Genomic DNA, 15,452 nt, shown 5'->3' on the forward strand with positions numbered 1-15,452 from the left:
TTCCCCACAATGGACCGTTCAAAGTCTGTCTCACTGCAGATGCTTCATTTGAGACTCTTGGAGAATTTTATATTTCTTCGAGGGCAAAAGTTGACCTACGTTTCCTTAGTTTCAAGTAGCATTTCCCTTGAACTGCCTTGGGTAAAACTTTTAGGGTAACCTTCCACAAGGTTCTGACAGTATTCTGCTTTAATGCTCGCCCATTTCTCCTGACAAAACTAATGTAACTGAGTCAGGTTTATCGGTTGCCTGTCTGATGTCTTAAGATCTTGCCTCTGTATCTCCACGTAAAGTTCTATATGATCCCATCTATTTTATGAAGAGCCCCAGTTCCTGCTGCACCAAAACAGCGACACAATATGATGCTGCCACTTCTGGCTAGTTGGTCAGGCCTACAAGCTTCCAACTTTTTCCTCAAGCTGTAACATTGGTTGTTATGGCCTAATGGCTCCACTTTACTTTCCACATACTGTATCTCCAGAAGTTGATACATGTCTTGGTGTTTTTTTTTTTTTTGCAAACTGTAATCTGTCTTTTTTTTTAAATATTTTTGGACTAATAGCTTAATTCTCACAGAGTGGTCTTTCAGTACACGTCGGTGCAGGACTCATTTCACTGTGGATAATAGACAGGTTTACCAGCTTCATCCAGGATCTTCCAAGGCCTTTAACTTTTATTCTGGGGTTGATTTCCACATTTTGGACAAAGACACATTCATCTCTTAGACACAGACCCAGTCTCCTTCCTGAGCGGTGTGATGGCTGGACATTCCCGTGATTTTTGTACAGATAAAAGTGACATGAGCCAGACTTGTCGCTTCCTGGCCAATTTCTTTTGATTTTCTCATGATTTCAAACAAGGAAGCAGAGTGTTTGTGTGGCCTGCAATACATCCCCAACTGTCCCATCAATTAACTGTCATGTTGTCAGTTAACCTATCAGGAGCTTCCAAAGCTATGACATCATCTAGGGCTTTGTTCTTTTAAGACATAATAATAATACTTTGTGTATGCAAACCTAACCTCAAAGAAAAATAAGGAAATATTATCATTATTGTGGCATTAAACAAAATTAAATAATTTTGATGATCATGACAGACCTGAAACTGTTTAGTCTGATTTGACTTAAGACTGAGACAAAAAATCAAGCGTTTTTTTTGCTCAGTGGATGTAAATCTCTTGCTTCAACTATAAACAGGGAGTGTCAATTTTCTTTTTCCTCACAAAGCAACAAACTTACCTGTAGTGTTCACCACCTCATATGAAGATGGCTGGAAGGGGCCCATCTGAAAACCTTGACCAAAATATACTAAACAAACCTCATTTGGTGCACGAGCCATCCAATAAAAGAGCAGTGTGTGTGTGTATATATAAACTTTATAAATAGAAAGAAAAAAGTAAAATCTCACCTAACTCCAGAATTTTCCCTGACCAGATGGCAAAAGAGTCACAATACACGCAGCCATGTTGCGGCTTTCCAAAATGGCATTTATTTAATGAAATATACAGCAACCTCAAATTTCACCTGTTACATTTGTGAACACTGGACAGAGGAAAAAAAAAAAACCAAACATCTGGCTCCCAAGATGTCTCATGAAGGGCATCAGTGGCAGGACTCAGCAGTGCAGTAAGAGTCCCTGGAACAGTGCAAACCACCAAAAAAGAGCCTCATCAAGAAAACATTCTGGAATACACATGAATCTGCATCTCCTTCAAAAGCAACTGAGTTTTTTTTTTTAACTTAAAATTAATATATACATCGCTTCCTGTTCAATAGCTTCAAGGTTACCAGCCTTGTGTGTCAGTAGTTGAAAACCTGACATCATCATCACAACCAACCCTGTTTTATTTCCTTAAAAAAGGACAAACATTGATTAAAATAAATAATATCATACTTGATCACATCTCTTTTGTTGTGTTAATCTGCAGCGTGTCACATCTTGGAGAAAGGCGGCGAGTGAGGCGGGCGGACTCCCAAAAAGGTTTCGTAAAACTAACAGATGCTCGGGACAAATCCTGTACACGTTAGAAGCGTCCCCCCGGTAGCACAGATTTGTATTCTGTAACACACATACACACAATACACGCACACACACCTCCCAACCAATAAATTAGCTCTCCCTGTAACTTCCACCTTAAGAGGACTAAGAGCCAAAGTGCAGTTTTTCCCAGGGTGGAGGGAGTGGGACAAGGTTAGGGGTGTAAATGTGCAGTCAGACGGTTCTAATGGCTACATTGGTTTCTGCAACACACAAGCTGTGACCGAGGCCAATACAAAACCGACAACACAAGAGAGCGAGACGTGTTGTGCGTACCACGTCGCTTTCCCTAATGAGGTGTTATGAAGTGCTACCGACCGTCTTTGCCAATGATTAAGACGGGTGGGATTCCTCTTCTTTTAAAGGGTCCTCCCACTTGATTCTCCAACTCTGCCCCCCGCACCTCCACCTAGATCTTTTCCTTTTTCTTGAGTTTTTCAAAGGCTTGACTGAGATACGGAGAAGCGACGTAGAATGACGCGAAGAACACAACACTTCAATGAAAGCACAGTGCAAATAAAACCTACCGACGGACTCTTTCCCCTCCACCCCCCAATTAATTGGAGTGGAGATGGGTTAACTCCAAACAAGGCCCGGCAAGCCTTTCTTCTGCTTAGTTTATTTTTGTCAACGTGGGTCTTTCTGGGAAGTCTACAGCCCTAGGGGAGGGAGGGGCGCGGTGTAATTGCCGCGGGGCTGGAGAAGGAGGAGGATGACGATGAAGGGGACGGAGTGTATTTGTGTGTCGAGGTGGGGGCTACTTGTACAGGCTCATGGTGGGGCTCTGGTACATGCACATGTAGGCATCACACAGCAGCCGCCGGGCTTGGCCTTGGATGCTCTTGGGGTCGAGCGTATGCAGCTCCTCGGGCGTCATCTTCAGGTAGGCCTCAACCTCGGGGCACGGTGACACCTGCGGAATGTTGAAGCCATTTTGGCCTCCTGCCGAAGCACAAGCGCAAATGATGTAATGAGCAACACATTTTGAAATGTGGACGTTTTTACATCATCTAGTTTCCTGTCTCAGACGCTTGCCTCTAAATGGGATGGGACAATCGTAATCTGTGTTCCAAAAATTGGGAAGTTAAAGAACAAAATATATTTACAATAATTTTACTACTTTTATATTGAATCTATTTTCATTTTCTTTCGACAGATTTGTAACATGCTATTTTTAAATTAAATGTGTCACACCATGACTCAATTTATTTATTGCATTGTTCATCGTAATCATTTAATTCAAGTGATCTTTGTAACCATTTTTATTGATTTTATTTTATATAATATTAATCTAATATCATACTTGGCCAGGTCATATTTGAATGCTTTTACAAAACATGTTTTTAATTGATTGGGGGGGAATGACAAATAACATTAACAAGTAACAATTATTTAAATCAATGATGAACAGAATTTATAGTTTAAGACCAACATAATTGTGGTTATTCTATTGTTTTTTTTTAAATACAATCCAATATTTTCCAACAAGAAGGGAACAAATTTAAATGTACCTGTAAAGACTCATATACAAATGAAATTATTGTAAATTGTAATTATCTGTAATAATAAAAATATTGTAAGACATTAGTCATTCATTAAAAAAATATACAGATTTTGTTATTGTTTGTTGTTTTACAGTAACTATTCTCCCAACAATATTAAAAAAAAAAAAAAAAAGAAAGAAAGAAAATTGCAGAACCGGAACAAAAGAGCATCAAAACTGCAACTTACCGTCTCGGTCAGCCATGCTGTCGAAAAAGACCCAGGCAGAGGCAGCGCTGCCATACTTGACGAAGGCCACGTAGTGACTGGTCTCAATGCACAGCACGGCGAACAGCTCCATCGTCTGGCGTGGGAACGTGCCCTGGCGCCCGCCGCCTTCTTGTAGTTCTTTGGGGACGCTCAACTTCCCGTGCCGATGAATTTTTCTCTTCGGGTGAAGGTGAACCTGAATGGTGTGTGAGGATGATAAAGAAACAAATTTACATCAACAGTATAGCTGCTATTAGACTCAATATAAAACATGCCATACACACAAATATGTGTGTAAATGATACATTTTCCCCATTGCTACAAATGACTGTTTACAGTTCCTGTGACAAGTCTTTGTTTTTCTGAACTTCCAAACCCAAGTCGTGTATTTGTCAAATAACTGACAAAGATTTCCAAATAAAATTGGACCAATGGTATAATATATGAAAATGGATGATTGTCATTTTTAAAGATAATCAGGGACTTCATTTATAAAAGCTAATTAGAGAATTAAAAAGATCTGAATACAACATTAAAAAACGATAAAAGTAATGAAGTTATTTAACTGATTTTCATATTTATAAAGTATAAAATGAAAATACTGTTAAAGTGTGACAAATTGTATGCAGTCAAATAAAACACTGCAATGACTTCTAGACCGTTCTCTCATTTCTTTGGATTTGGCGCCATCGCGTGGCCAATCCTGCTCCAAGCGCAACATACATTGAATTTAAACTGCAGGTCTAAATTCCCATTATCGATTCAATCCCAACATAAAGTCTATTTCCATGTAGATTTGTTTACAGTGACAGAACACAAGCAGCCCGTGCACACAGTTGGCCTAACAGCATTAAATCAACGCCACAACGTCAACACTTGACGGTAACAATCATAACAAATAGTTCATAAACAGCAGCATTGGGCGGCCTCAGATGACTCGTCCCCCCCATTGATTTACATAAGGATAACCTCCACTGTACTCCACTGGAGGCCATCTGCAATTATCTGTCGGACCCTTATCTCACTAGCCTGGAGACCATTAGTTAGCAAACTGCTGGCTACCACTGGTTCACACACCTTTTCGTAACGGCTCTTGGAGACAACCAAGTGCATTTGGGAGTCACAGTGAACACAACAAGTTCAATTTAAATGGATACCTTGGGCCACTCTATAAGCCCACTTACAGAGAAAAAAAAATTAACATTGCTTATTCTCACAAAACTACAATCAATCATCATCAAAATGTATGTGGACATTTGGCTGCACGCAATCAGGATTTTTACAGGGCGATCCCCAAGTTTTGAAAAAATAGACGATCTGATCACAAAATGGAGTAATGTGTTATTTACATGACTTGTTAATGTATTGTGTATACTTGTGCATTGTATACCGATTATGAGGTGCAGTGGTACCTCTACTTACAAAAGTCTCTACTAACGAAAGATTGAGGTTACAAAAAGCCTCCCCGGAAAATGTTTGTCGCTAGTTACATTAATATTAACATCCTCAAGGCTAATAATGCATCTGTCTTTCTAGGCATGAAACCATACTGTTGTCGCAAATACTCACTTTCTGTCCTTACTTACAGTGGGTTATTTAATGTTCATTTCTGTTGCTGGGGCATGTATACCTCACCAATTGCTACACGCAGATGACATCAGGCTCTCGTTGACAGGGTATATCTGATCTGTATCCAGCACTCGCATTTGTCGAGATTAGATTTTTATACATCTTTAATTCCGATCTGAAGTCATCAGACCCTGAAGCGTATTTTCCCATTATTTACACTACCCTAACACATCTTGCAAATGTGCCAATTGAGAACAAATAAAATGAGAATTGGGGAACTTTAACCATGCAGTGTAAACCCAGCTGAATAAGATTGAGTGGCCATGCGTGTATTACAAGGCATGTCGTTTACCTGCGTATTGCACTTTTCGCAGAACTGCTTAATCTTGCCCGCCGTGATGTCACCATCATCGTAGCAGTCTCTGCACTCGAAGAGAGCCAGGCCTCCGCAGATGCGACATTCCCTGGGAGCTGGACAATAACGTTGAAGAATGAATGAATCAACAAATAAAAAGATGGATGAATAAATGAATTGGGCGGAACGAGGCATTGACTGTCAACTACATGTGCGCATGCACAAAGAAAAATGCAGTCGGCTCTGACTCACTGTCTTCCAGAAGATCTGTGATGTCCAACTCCAGTGAGGGGAAAATCTTGTTGAACATTTTGAAGTCCTTGCCAAAGCGTGGCATCTGTATGATAAGGCAGGAGGGAGCCTGAGGGGCAGGCAAAAGAGAAGAGAGTGAGAGTTTATTATCGTCCAGCTCAAAAGCAACACCGACAGGAGCAGAGGGGTGTTGACAATTAAAACACGCATGACGGATCAGTCTCGGATGGTGCGTTTCTTGTTCAAAGCAGGTATCCAATCTCTAGGGGAGCCTGTTTTACATCTGGGATGTGTCATGTAGTATTGTGGTCTGTTTAAGACCACACAGGGGTGAGATCCATTGGTGGGAAAACAGGATCCGGACATAGATGACTTTATCAGTTGGAAAACATTTCCACTCGCTACTCAGCAGCATTACCACCATGACTGTTCATTGCATAAAAGGAAAACAACTAGAAATACATGCTCAAAATGACTATGATGTATTCCATGTTGAGATCGAAAGTGGTGTGAGACCTCTACCTTTATACACACACACACACACACACACACACACACACACACACACACACACACACAGTGTGGCCTTGCTCATTCATGGCTCCGCAAATTCGCAGATTTTGCACTCCAAGTCAAATTGAGTTGTTTAAGCTAAGTTAAATAAATTAAATTCTCTTTTAAATAGACGGTGCGACACATTAGACTTTCGCCTTAGGATGTGGTGCACCATACAGTGCCCTCCATATTTATTGGCACCCGTGGTTAAGATGTTTTGAAGCTTCTAATAATTTTTTTCTAAATAATATGGGACCTTAATGGGGAAAAAAAGAGAAAAATCAAACCTTCAATACAAGTGGGGACTGAGATGGCCATGGGAGGAGCTTGATTTTGTGTCTGGAGAACTATTTCTGTGTAGATTTGGCCATATGTTTAGTGTGATTGTATTGCTGAAAGACCTAGTGACGACCCATCTTCAGCTTTCAGGCAGAGGGCAACAGATTTTGATTTAAAATATCCTGGTATTTCAAAGCATTCATGATGCCATGCACCCTAACAAGGTTCCCAGGGCCTTTGGAAGCAAAACAGGCCCACAGCATCACTGAATCACCCCCATACTTCACAGTGGCCATGAGGTGCTTTTCAGCATGCGCATCTTTCGTGGCACGCCAGACCCACTTAAGAGTGTTTGTTGCCAAAAAGCTCAATCTTGGTCTCATCTGACCAAAGCACACTGTCCCAGTTGAAGCCCCAATACCGCTTGGTGAACTCCAGACGTTTGCATTTATGATTGTGAGTGAGGAAAGGTTTTCTCCGTGCATGCCTCCCAAACAGCTTGTTGGCGTGTAGACAGCACCTGATGGTTGATTTGGAGACTTTGTGACCCCAGGATGCTACCATTTGTTGTAATTCTGTAACAGTGAGCTTTGGAGATCTTTTGATTTCTCTTACCATCCTCCTCACTGTGCGTGGCGGCAAAATAAACTTGGGTCCTCGTCCAGGCTTGTTTACCACTGTTCCAGTTGTTTTGAACTTCTTAATTATTCCTCTCACAGTGGATATGGGCAGCTGCAGTTTAGTGCCAATCTTCTTGTAGCCTCTGCCTGACCTGTGAAGGTCGACGCACATCTGCCTCACTTGTATGCTGTGTTCCTTTGTCTTTCCCATGTTTAAGAGTGGATAAGAGAAATAGCCTCTGTGTCACGTCATATTTATACCCCAGGGAAACAGCAAGTGATGAATTACTAATTAAATGTTCCTACATACTCTGGTAAACTTTGTAAACTACTGTAGAAATAACAGAAACGCTTCAATTATATTTATTTCCTGGGAATCGTTAAGGGTGCCAATAATTGTGGAACAGGTGATTTAATGAAAAATAATTGTTTTTTAGTCAGGGATTATTTATTTTCTTATAATTCATTTGAGTTGAAGGTTACATTTTCCTAAAAGTTTCAGTGTGACAGTATTCTTCTGCAAAAAACTATTTATTTTAAGGCTTTTAACACATCTTAACCGGGGGTGCCAATAATTATGACGGCACTGTATGTGCACACTGAGTTCCAACATTTGCAAATGTTGTTTTGTGACTTGTCTGACAAAGTACACTTAAACACACTACACTGTTAGCATGCATGCTAGCACGTTTTTTAGGGTGGATGTAAGCTACCATATGACGGCGCTCACGAGGCAGTGAGGAACAATTGCATTTCACATCTGTAAGCATAAGAAGCTTACATTGCCCCACATGCTGCCTGTGTAGGCAAGTCATTACTGATGATGATGTACGCACTTCCGGTGTCACATCGAAACTAAAATTATTACACCCCAGAAAGCTAAATAGCGTGACTAGCAAATAAGAAAATAAATAAATAAAAGAATGATTCGAGAAATAATTGACACAAAACATAAACATTCAGTTTAAATGCTATTTGCATCTCCCACTATGCTATATCTATTGAGCAATTAAGTACACAAGTATATACACTCTTCTGATCGGATCGGTGATTGTTACCATTTTTTTAACTCACTGATTGCTCCTGAAAATCCTAACAGTGTAAAGCCTATGGAAAATAATTCATAAAGATTCTTGGGAGGTCTGGTGTCAATAGCTCTATTTAGGTTATGCCACAGCATGTCAATCGGGCTGAGGTCAAGGCTTTGACTGGGCCACCAGAACGGAGCATTTCTTCTTCTCAAGCTATTCTGTGGCAGCAAGGTGGCTCAGCTGGTCAAGCGTTGGCCTCACAGTTCTGAGGACCCGGGTTCAATCTCGGCCGTCTGTGTGGAGTTAGCATGTTCTCCCTGTGCTTGCGTGGGTTTTCACCACGCACTCCGGTTTCCTCCCACATCCCCAAAAGACATGCAACATTAATTCGACACACTAAATTGCCCCTAGGTGTGACTGTTTGTCTCTATGTTCCAACACTAATCCTCTTTTGAGCGTAACTATTGGACAGGTGGCCTAAAGTGCTTTTGCAAAATATCTTGATGAACTTTTTAAGAATTCCTTTTTCCCGCTGATGATAACAAGGTGTCCATGACCTGAGGTCGCCAAGCATTCCCATACTATGATGCGCCCTACTCCATGCTTCACATTTGGGATTAGGTTTTTATATTGCTGCCCTGTGCCAGTTTTCCTCAAAACATGGAATTGTATATTCCTCCCCAAAAAAAATCAATGTGGGATTCATCTGTCCAGTGAATCTTGCCAGTATTGCTGAGGAAATTGGCAAATTTGCAGTAATGTTTTTTTCAAGACCATGTTTTCTTCCTTGCTGTTCTTCTATCAACTCTGCTCTTGTTCTACGTCTACATATGGTAGGTTTATCAACCAAAGCAAGATGTTGACATGTGCCAGTCATTTCTATAAGTTTTCAGTTGACACTCAAGGGTTCTTATTTTTGCCTCATTAACCATTCTCCTCTGTGCTCTTGCAGTCAATTTTATAGCTTGACCACTTCTTGGAAGAGAAGCAACATTGAGAATTTGTCTCGCCATGGACTGATGGAAGTTCAAGACTCTTAAAGATATTCATGTACATTTTCCAGCTTAATATGTAAAGCCATGACCACAACCCAATCAAGATGCTGTGGCATGACTTAAAGTGCACTATTCATGCCAGACATTCCAGGGTTTTTGCTGAATTGCAATCGTTTTATAAAGAAGATTGGTCCAAAACTAATCCTGATCATTGTGATCTGCAACTATAAAAAAATGCTTGGTTGAGGTTATTGCTGTCAAATGATGATCAGCCATTTATTACAGTCACTAAAAATATGAAAACATCTAATTGTTTGGGTTGTATTCATTTTAGCAGACTCATGATTTAGATGAAGATCAGACCACATTTTAAGACAAATTCATGTATAAATTTAAGATAGAAGACTTTTTCCTCCCGCTGTCTGCACTGGGTTTACTTATGGTTGTTGGTGCTAAGGGATGTAATGATCAATCTGTTCCAAGGCCTTTCTGCCACAGATTCTTCCCACTCAAACATAGATGGTTGAATAATTTTAAAAGGTTGGGTCACACTAAGGTGACTCAGCCCAAAATTTTGGAAGACTCACCTCGGCAAACTTGAGGTCACTGTTGATGAAAGACCATTCCAGTAGCTGCTGGATTGTGGGAACACCAACCTTGTCTTTTTTGTCCATGAAGATCTGGTAAAAGTAGCAGTCCTGCACTTTCTGCCCCACTGACCTGCACGTTAATATAAAACTAAATTAAATATCTAGGATTTATGTTCAATAAACATTTCAACTGTAGTTTTTCTGGAGACATTTTTGCAAGTTCTTTGTCTTGTTTACTGAGAATTACTGATATCAATTTAAAAATGAATGAGTATGACAATTTGCTACCCATGTGACTTATTTAAAGAAAGTCCATGTCATTTTTAAGTTCCTTCTGGAGTATTATAATTTTCATTCAAGACTACACACCAAGCCATGCTGCAGAAAATACCAATCAAGCTGTGGCTGCTATGGGTGTAAAGTGTGGAAAATTAATTGTTTAGCTACCATTGTTCCCTGATCATAGGACCATTGAAAACCTGTTCACTCCAGAGGCGTCAAACTCAAAGGCCGGAGCATGATTTTACATAGGGTTAGGGTTAATGAAGACAAATCACGTGTATCAACTTCCGTAATTTTTGTTCAAATCTGTACCAAAATTTCAAATTGTCATATCATACATGATAGTGTTGAGCTATTTCAAGCATTTTTGTGTTACCAAACATCATCAGTAGTTGAAAAACCCATTAGCCTTGATTTTTTTATTCCAAAACTAGTTCATAAGTTTCATGTGTAAATATGATGGGCGGTGGGAGATTTTTATGGTTTCGCAGTCATAACGGGCCTGAGAGAAACCATGAGGCCCAAAGAAAATGTGGTTGTTCCGATTTCCTACATTTCAAAACTATGGTCGGTAGGTAGGTTTTTTTTTTTTTTCCTAAATATTTTTACTCCGTCTCCAGCACATGGTGCCACCATTTTCTTGTCAGTTCTCGTGATTTCACGCTCTCGCGTGCATAACGAGATCGAAATTTGTGATGGCGTCTCGCATTGCAGAGGTGATAAAAATAAACTTGATTTTGTCATCAACGAGGCAAAGGGAAGGACCCAGAGGCAGGAAACTGAGATGTAAGCATGGATTTTAGGAAAGTTTATTGTCAGACAGAGGTCATACAAAGGAAGGCAGTCCAATAGGGCGACGGTACAAAAATCTCAAGGAAAACATGAAACAATGTCAAAAATCGGACATGGCAAAACACGAAAAGGTAACTTGACTTGATATGGCTCAGTAACACTTTGACATGGGACGAGGCAGTTACGCGAGCTGACGCCGGTGGACACACATGAATATACAGTAATCCCTCTCTACTTCGCTATTCACGTATTGCAGATTCAGTGAATCGCTTTTTTTTTTTTTTTTTGCGGGGACCGTGGGACCGACTGGGATGTCCACCAGGACTCCGGACAAGGCACTTTTCTCCTTGTTGGACCCCTGCATTCCGATTCCCCCCCCACAAGGATGAGGCTTTTTGACCAGCAAAGGCTGGTTCGAAATTTTTTTTAAAATATACAGCCTCAGAAACGTGCCTCTCTATGGTGCTGCTCACCAGTATGTGGAGAAAGAGTTTCCTACATGGCGGCCGCACGTTTTTAACATGGATGAAAAGGGCCTTTTTTGGCAGGACGGCTACGCGTACTTCTTCAAGGACTGAACTTAAAGCTTCTACGAGCTGTGTGAGAGAGAAAGAGAAAGAGAGAGAGAGAGAGAGAGAGAGAGAGAGAGAGAGAGAGAGAGAGATTCCCAAGGCGTCTATTGCAGAAAAGATTAACAGAGGTTTTATAATTAAAGCTTTAAGTAAATACGTGTACTGCTTTAATCTTAGTCTCAAATATGTAAAGTATAAATATTATTTACATATTTTGATCATTCTGAAAATGAAATTGAAATGAAAATGAATCAATCGGGAGGGGCTCCTTCCCTGCCAGAGAGCTAACATTCCATGTCTCCAGAGCCAGTTTCTGGAGACGGGGAAGGAATCACCAAGGTCCCCACCTTCGGCTACCACCCAGCTCACATTGCACCCGACACCTATGGCCCCTCTCTCAGGTGGTGAGCCCAAGGGAAGGGGCGACCCATGTTACCCTTTCGGGCTGTGCCCAGCCGAGCCCAAAGGGTGCAGGCCTGGCCACCAGGCGCTCGCCTTCGAGCTCCACCTCCAGACCTCGCTTCAGGTTGGAGGTGACTCACGTCCAGGCTAGGGAAACTTGAATCCACTTGTGTATAGCATCATTGGGGTCATGGCCGAAAGACAATAAAAACTCCTTTTGTGCTTAAATTACTTCTGCTATGAGCCTGTATTTCAGCGGTGTCGATGAAGATGCAGAAATTGACTTTGGGTCACTAAGAGGAACCAAAAACCTTAGCATCACTTACCGTAGTTTGAGCAAAGGATCCACTCGCAGTATGTGATGGAACAGTATATTGAGGAACTCTTCAGGATCTGTAGCACAATGTGACTCAGTAAGGTACAAGACAATCAGAAGGGCAAATGGATGTACAGGATGCTACGGTAAAAGGCCTAACCTTTTTCTTCAGAGGTGAAGCCAGAGGCAGCTTCAACTTTCTCCAGGATCCTCCTGAGTTTCATCACTTTGGTGGCACATACATACCCATGTCTGAATGAGAATCAGAAGCACCTTGAAATTATAAGTGTGTTCAGCCCCACTGTCTGTGGCTAGCTGGATTTGATTGACTGAGTTAACAATCATGGACGAAAATAAACCATTGTGTACTACACTCACATGCGCAAGGGGTTGACTATCTCAGTGCGTAACAGTTCTTGGGTCTCTCGGTAATACTCCACGTCAGTCTTTGAGCGCGGCCTCAGCAACACTGTGTCCAGTACGGAGCTGAAGGAAAAAAGACTGCAGAAAAAGCAAAGTTCTGTTTCAATGTTTCAATGGTAGATTATCAAAACAACTGACTGTTGTTCATGAAAGCTTGTGTGATCATGACAGAACTGTTCAACAATAGGGTTAGATCAATACAACAGAAACCCGAAATAAATGAAAAGTTGGTTTGAAACACAAAAAGGAATGCTGACCAAAAGAGAGTTGAATCTAAGTAGCAGGAGTTGTAGTGACCCTGGATGCCTTTCTTCTTGCCCACCATGATGTCCAGGCCATCAGTCTCGCTACGGGGTGGGGTGTTCTCGTGTACTATCTCACTCAAGTAGCCCCCGAAAGCTGTGTGAGGACAGACAGTTATAAAACATGTTTAACATAAACTTAACCGGTATTGCTTCTCTGCCAGTCCAAAATACCGTGGTTTACGACAGTTATTACAGCAGTAACGCAAGCCAATTTGTACATCAACCTTCGCACATTACTCATAACCTGTTTTTATGGCTCAAAAGTATTTTTCGTCATAATGGCTGTCTGTTGTCGTATTAGTGTTTTTGTTGAATACTGAATATGTTGGGTTTTAAATCAAAAGATGAATATGAGACATAAGTTCAGAATTCCAGCTTTTTTTCCCCATGGTTTTTCCCCGACTTTACACCGATTTGATTGCTCCGCTACGAGAAAGACATTTACGCCACGTCACCGTCGTGTACAGTATACCTGAATCCACACTATTTCAGACTACCACAATCAAATCTTTTATTCCGATACCACGACATTCCATTTTTTACAATCAGCGTACTTTTATCTGGTCAAATCAAATGCGACGGGATACACTTGTTAGTGTAGGGATGACAACATGGGTGGATCGCGTAGAGTGTATTATAAGAAAAAATAAGGGGGGAGGAGGATATGTTGGCAGTCACCAGTGTTCAGGACAGGGAAAGACGTTCATGCAGGCCTTGCTTGAGGTATGTTCATGTACTTGTAATATCATACAGCTTGCAAGCAGGACAGAAAACGTTGCGTATGATAGGAAGCTCTTGTTAGCAATCTTGCTAGCAGTTGTGCATGCTGCTGTTCTGTCAAGTCATGCTCTAAAGTTTTGTTTTGGGGAAGTAATTTAATAAAATTAATTGTCTTGTTGTAATGATGATTTGACCTGCCTGATTGTAATGCAGGATCTGCCCAGAGTAGTGAATTCGAACATTTTTGGAGCCAAGGCACATACTTTACAACTGAAAAATCTCACAGCACACCTAAAAACAAAAATGTCACACAAAGTAGATACAATCATTGCTGCATGTACCGTATTTTCACGGCTATAAGGCGCACATAAATGTCTTGAATTTTCTTCAAAACGGACAGTGCGCCTTATAATACGGAGCGCCTTATACGTGACCCATTGTCCAAAATTTGTAACCGACTAGAAGCATTTCCTGCTGACACACTAGTTATATAAATAAAAGCGGACCTGTGAGAGGACAGCATGTGGAAGGTACAGAAGAACATGTGGGCGTGGTGAGGACGCTAAAGGCACGCCCCCCAGAAGGTACATAATGCGGTATGTGTTTTGTGCTAAACAACATAGCTTTGGCTAAGGTCCCCCCAAAATGGCACAAAAAAAGAGATATGCTCACAAAGAACAAACAACTGGCGTGAATAAACAACCGTAGCTGATGAACTCGGAGCTTGCTGTTATACTAGGAGCCCACAAGGCGAGGTGGCCCGACTTGGAAGAACAACACGAGCAATGGATTAATTAACAAAGAACAAATGATCGCTATGAAAAAAAAAAACAACAAAGCAACTTCATTCACTGGACATCGCCGTGGACCAAATAAAGTGAAGTTGCGAGCGATGTGTGAGTGATGGATGACAAATGGCGAACATGACGTTATTAAGCGGCAGTCCTTGGCGAGTTACGCCACAATTTCTGAAAGGATTGTGGATGCTTGGGCTCACGTGTCTACTTCCACTTGAGGAAGTAGGAAAACGAGCTTTGCCGAGTCGAGAAGACCAAGCTGAATTTCCGTCGAAACAAACTGTGGTGGCCCAAGTTGGAAGAATAACACAAGCAATGGATTAATTAACAAAGAACAAACAATCACCATGAAAGAAAAACAACAAAGCAACTTAATTTGCAAGACTTCGACGTGAACAGGGTGAGCAAAGTGAAGTTGCTAGCGGCGTGGGATATACCATATACACAGTGAGTTCGGCTTTACTTTATTAACGTATTTAATAATGTAGCTCAACTATACAATAATACTAGTATTTAACATTGTAAACGGTGAACTTGGTTGTACTTTATTGAAGTATTTAAAAAGCGTGCATACACGCTACCGTATGGTTTCGGCAAGTATCTCTATACAGGTAAACTGTATAGGTACATAGTTAAATACTTAAATAAAGTACACCTGAACTCACGATTTACACTGTTAAATATGTCAGTAAAGCACATACCACTGAACTCGGTTTCCTATCTGGTACCTTTTTAAATAGCGTGCATGGATGCTCCTGTATGCTTTAAGCTAATGTTACTATATAGCTCAATCTTTTGCGACGCTAAA

General features: G+C 41.0%; 1 protein-coding gene across 5 annotated transcripts in view; it reads right to left on the reverse strand.

The window, feature by feature from the left end:
• Positions 1-1,465: 1,465 nt before the first annotated feature.
• cylda (cylindromatosis (turban tumor syndrome), a) overlaps positions 1,466-15,452 on the reverse strand; it is a 42,912-nt gene continuing 28,925 nt past the window's right edge. For 3 of the 5 annotated variants that reach the window (XM_061814669.1, XM_061814671.1, XM_061814670.1), the window contains 9 exons: positions 13,080-13,221; positions 12,778-12,900; positions 12,560-12,651; positions 12,410-12,476; positions 10,033-10,165; positions 5,966-6,074; positions 5,711-5,829; positions 3,769-3,985; positions 1,466-2,979 (listed from right to left, as the gene is read on the reverse strand). In XM_061814669.1, coding sequence (XP_061670653.1) covers positions 2,795-2,979; positions 3,769-3,985; positions 5,711-5,829; positions 5,966-6,074; positions 10,033-10,165; positions 12,410-12,476; positions 12,560-12,651; positions 12,778-12,900; positions 13,080-13,221 — 1,187 coding nt within the window. In that variant the 3' untranslated portion in view covers positions 1,466-2,794. The remainder of the gene's footprint in view (positions 2,980-3,768; positions 3,986-5,710; positions 5,830-5,965; positions 6,075-10,032; positions 10,166-12,409; positions 12,477-12,559; positions 12,652-12,777; positions 12,901-13,079; positions 13,222-15,452) is intronic. The other 2 variants (XR_009794220.1, XR_009794219.1) reach the window with 2 other exon arrangements.

The sequence above is a fragment of the Syngnathoides biaculeatus genome, chromosome 3, assembly GCF_019802595.1.
Source record: "Syngnathoides biaculeatus isolate LvHL_M chromosome 3, ASM1980259v1, whole genome shotgun sequence".
In the NCBI taxonomy this organism is placed as follows: domain Eukaryota; kingdom Metazoa; phylum Chordata; class Actinopteri; order Syngnathiformes; family Syngnathidae; genus Syngnathoides; species Syngnathoides biaculeatus.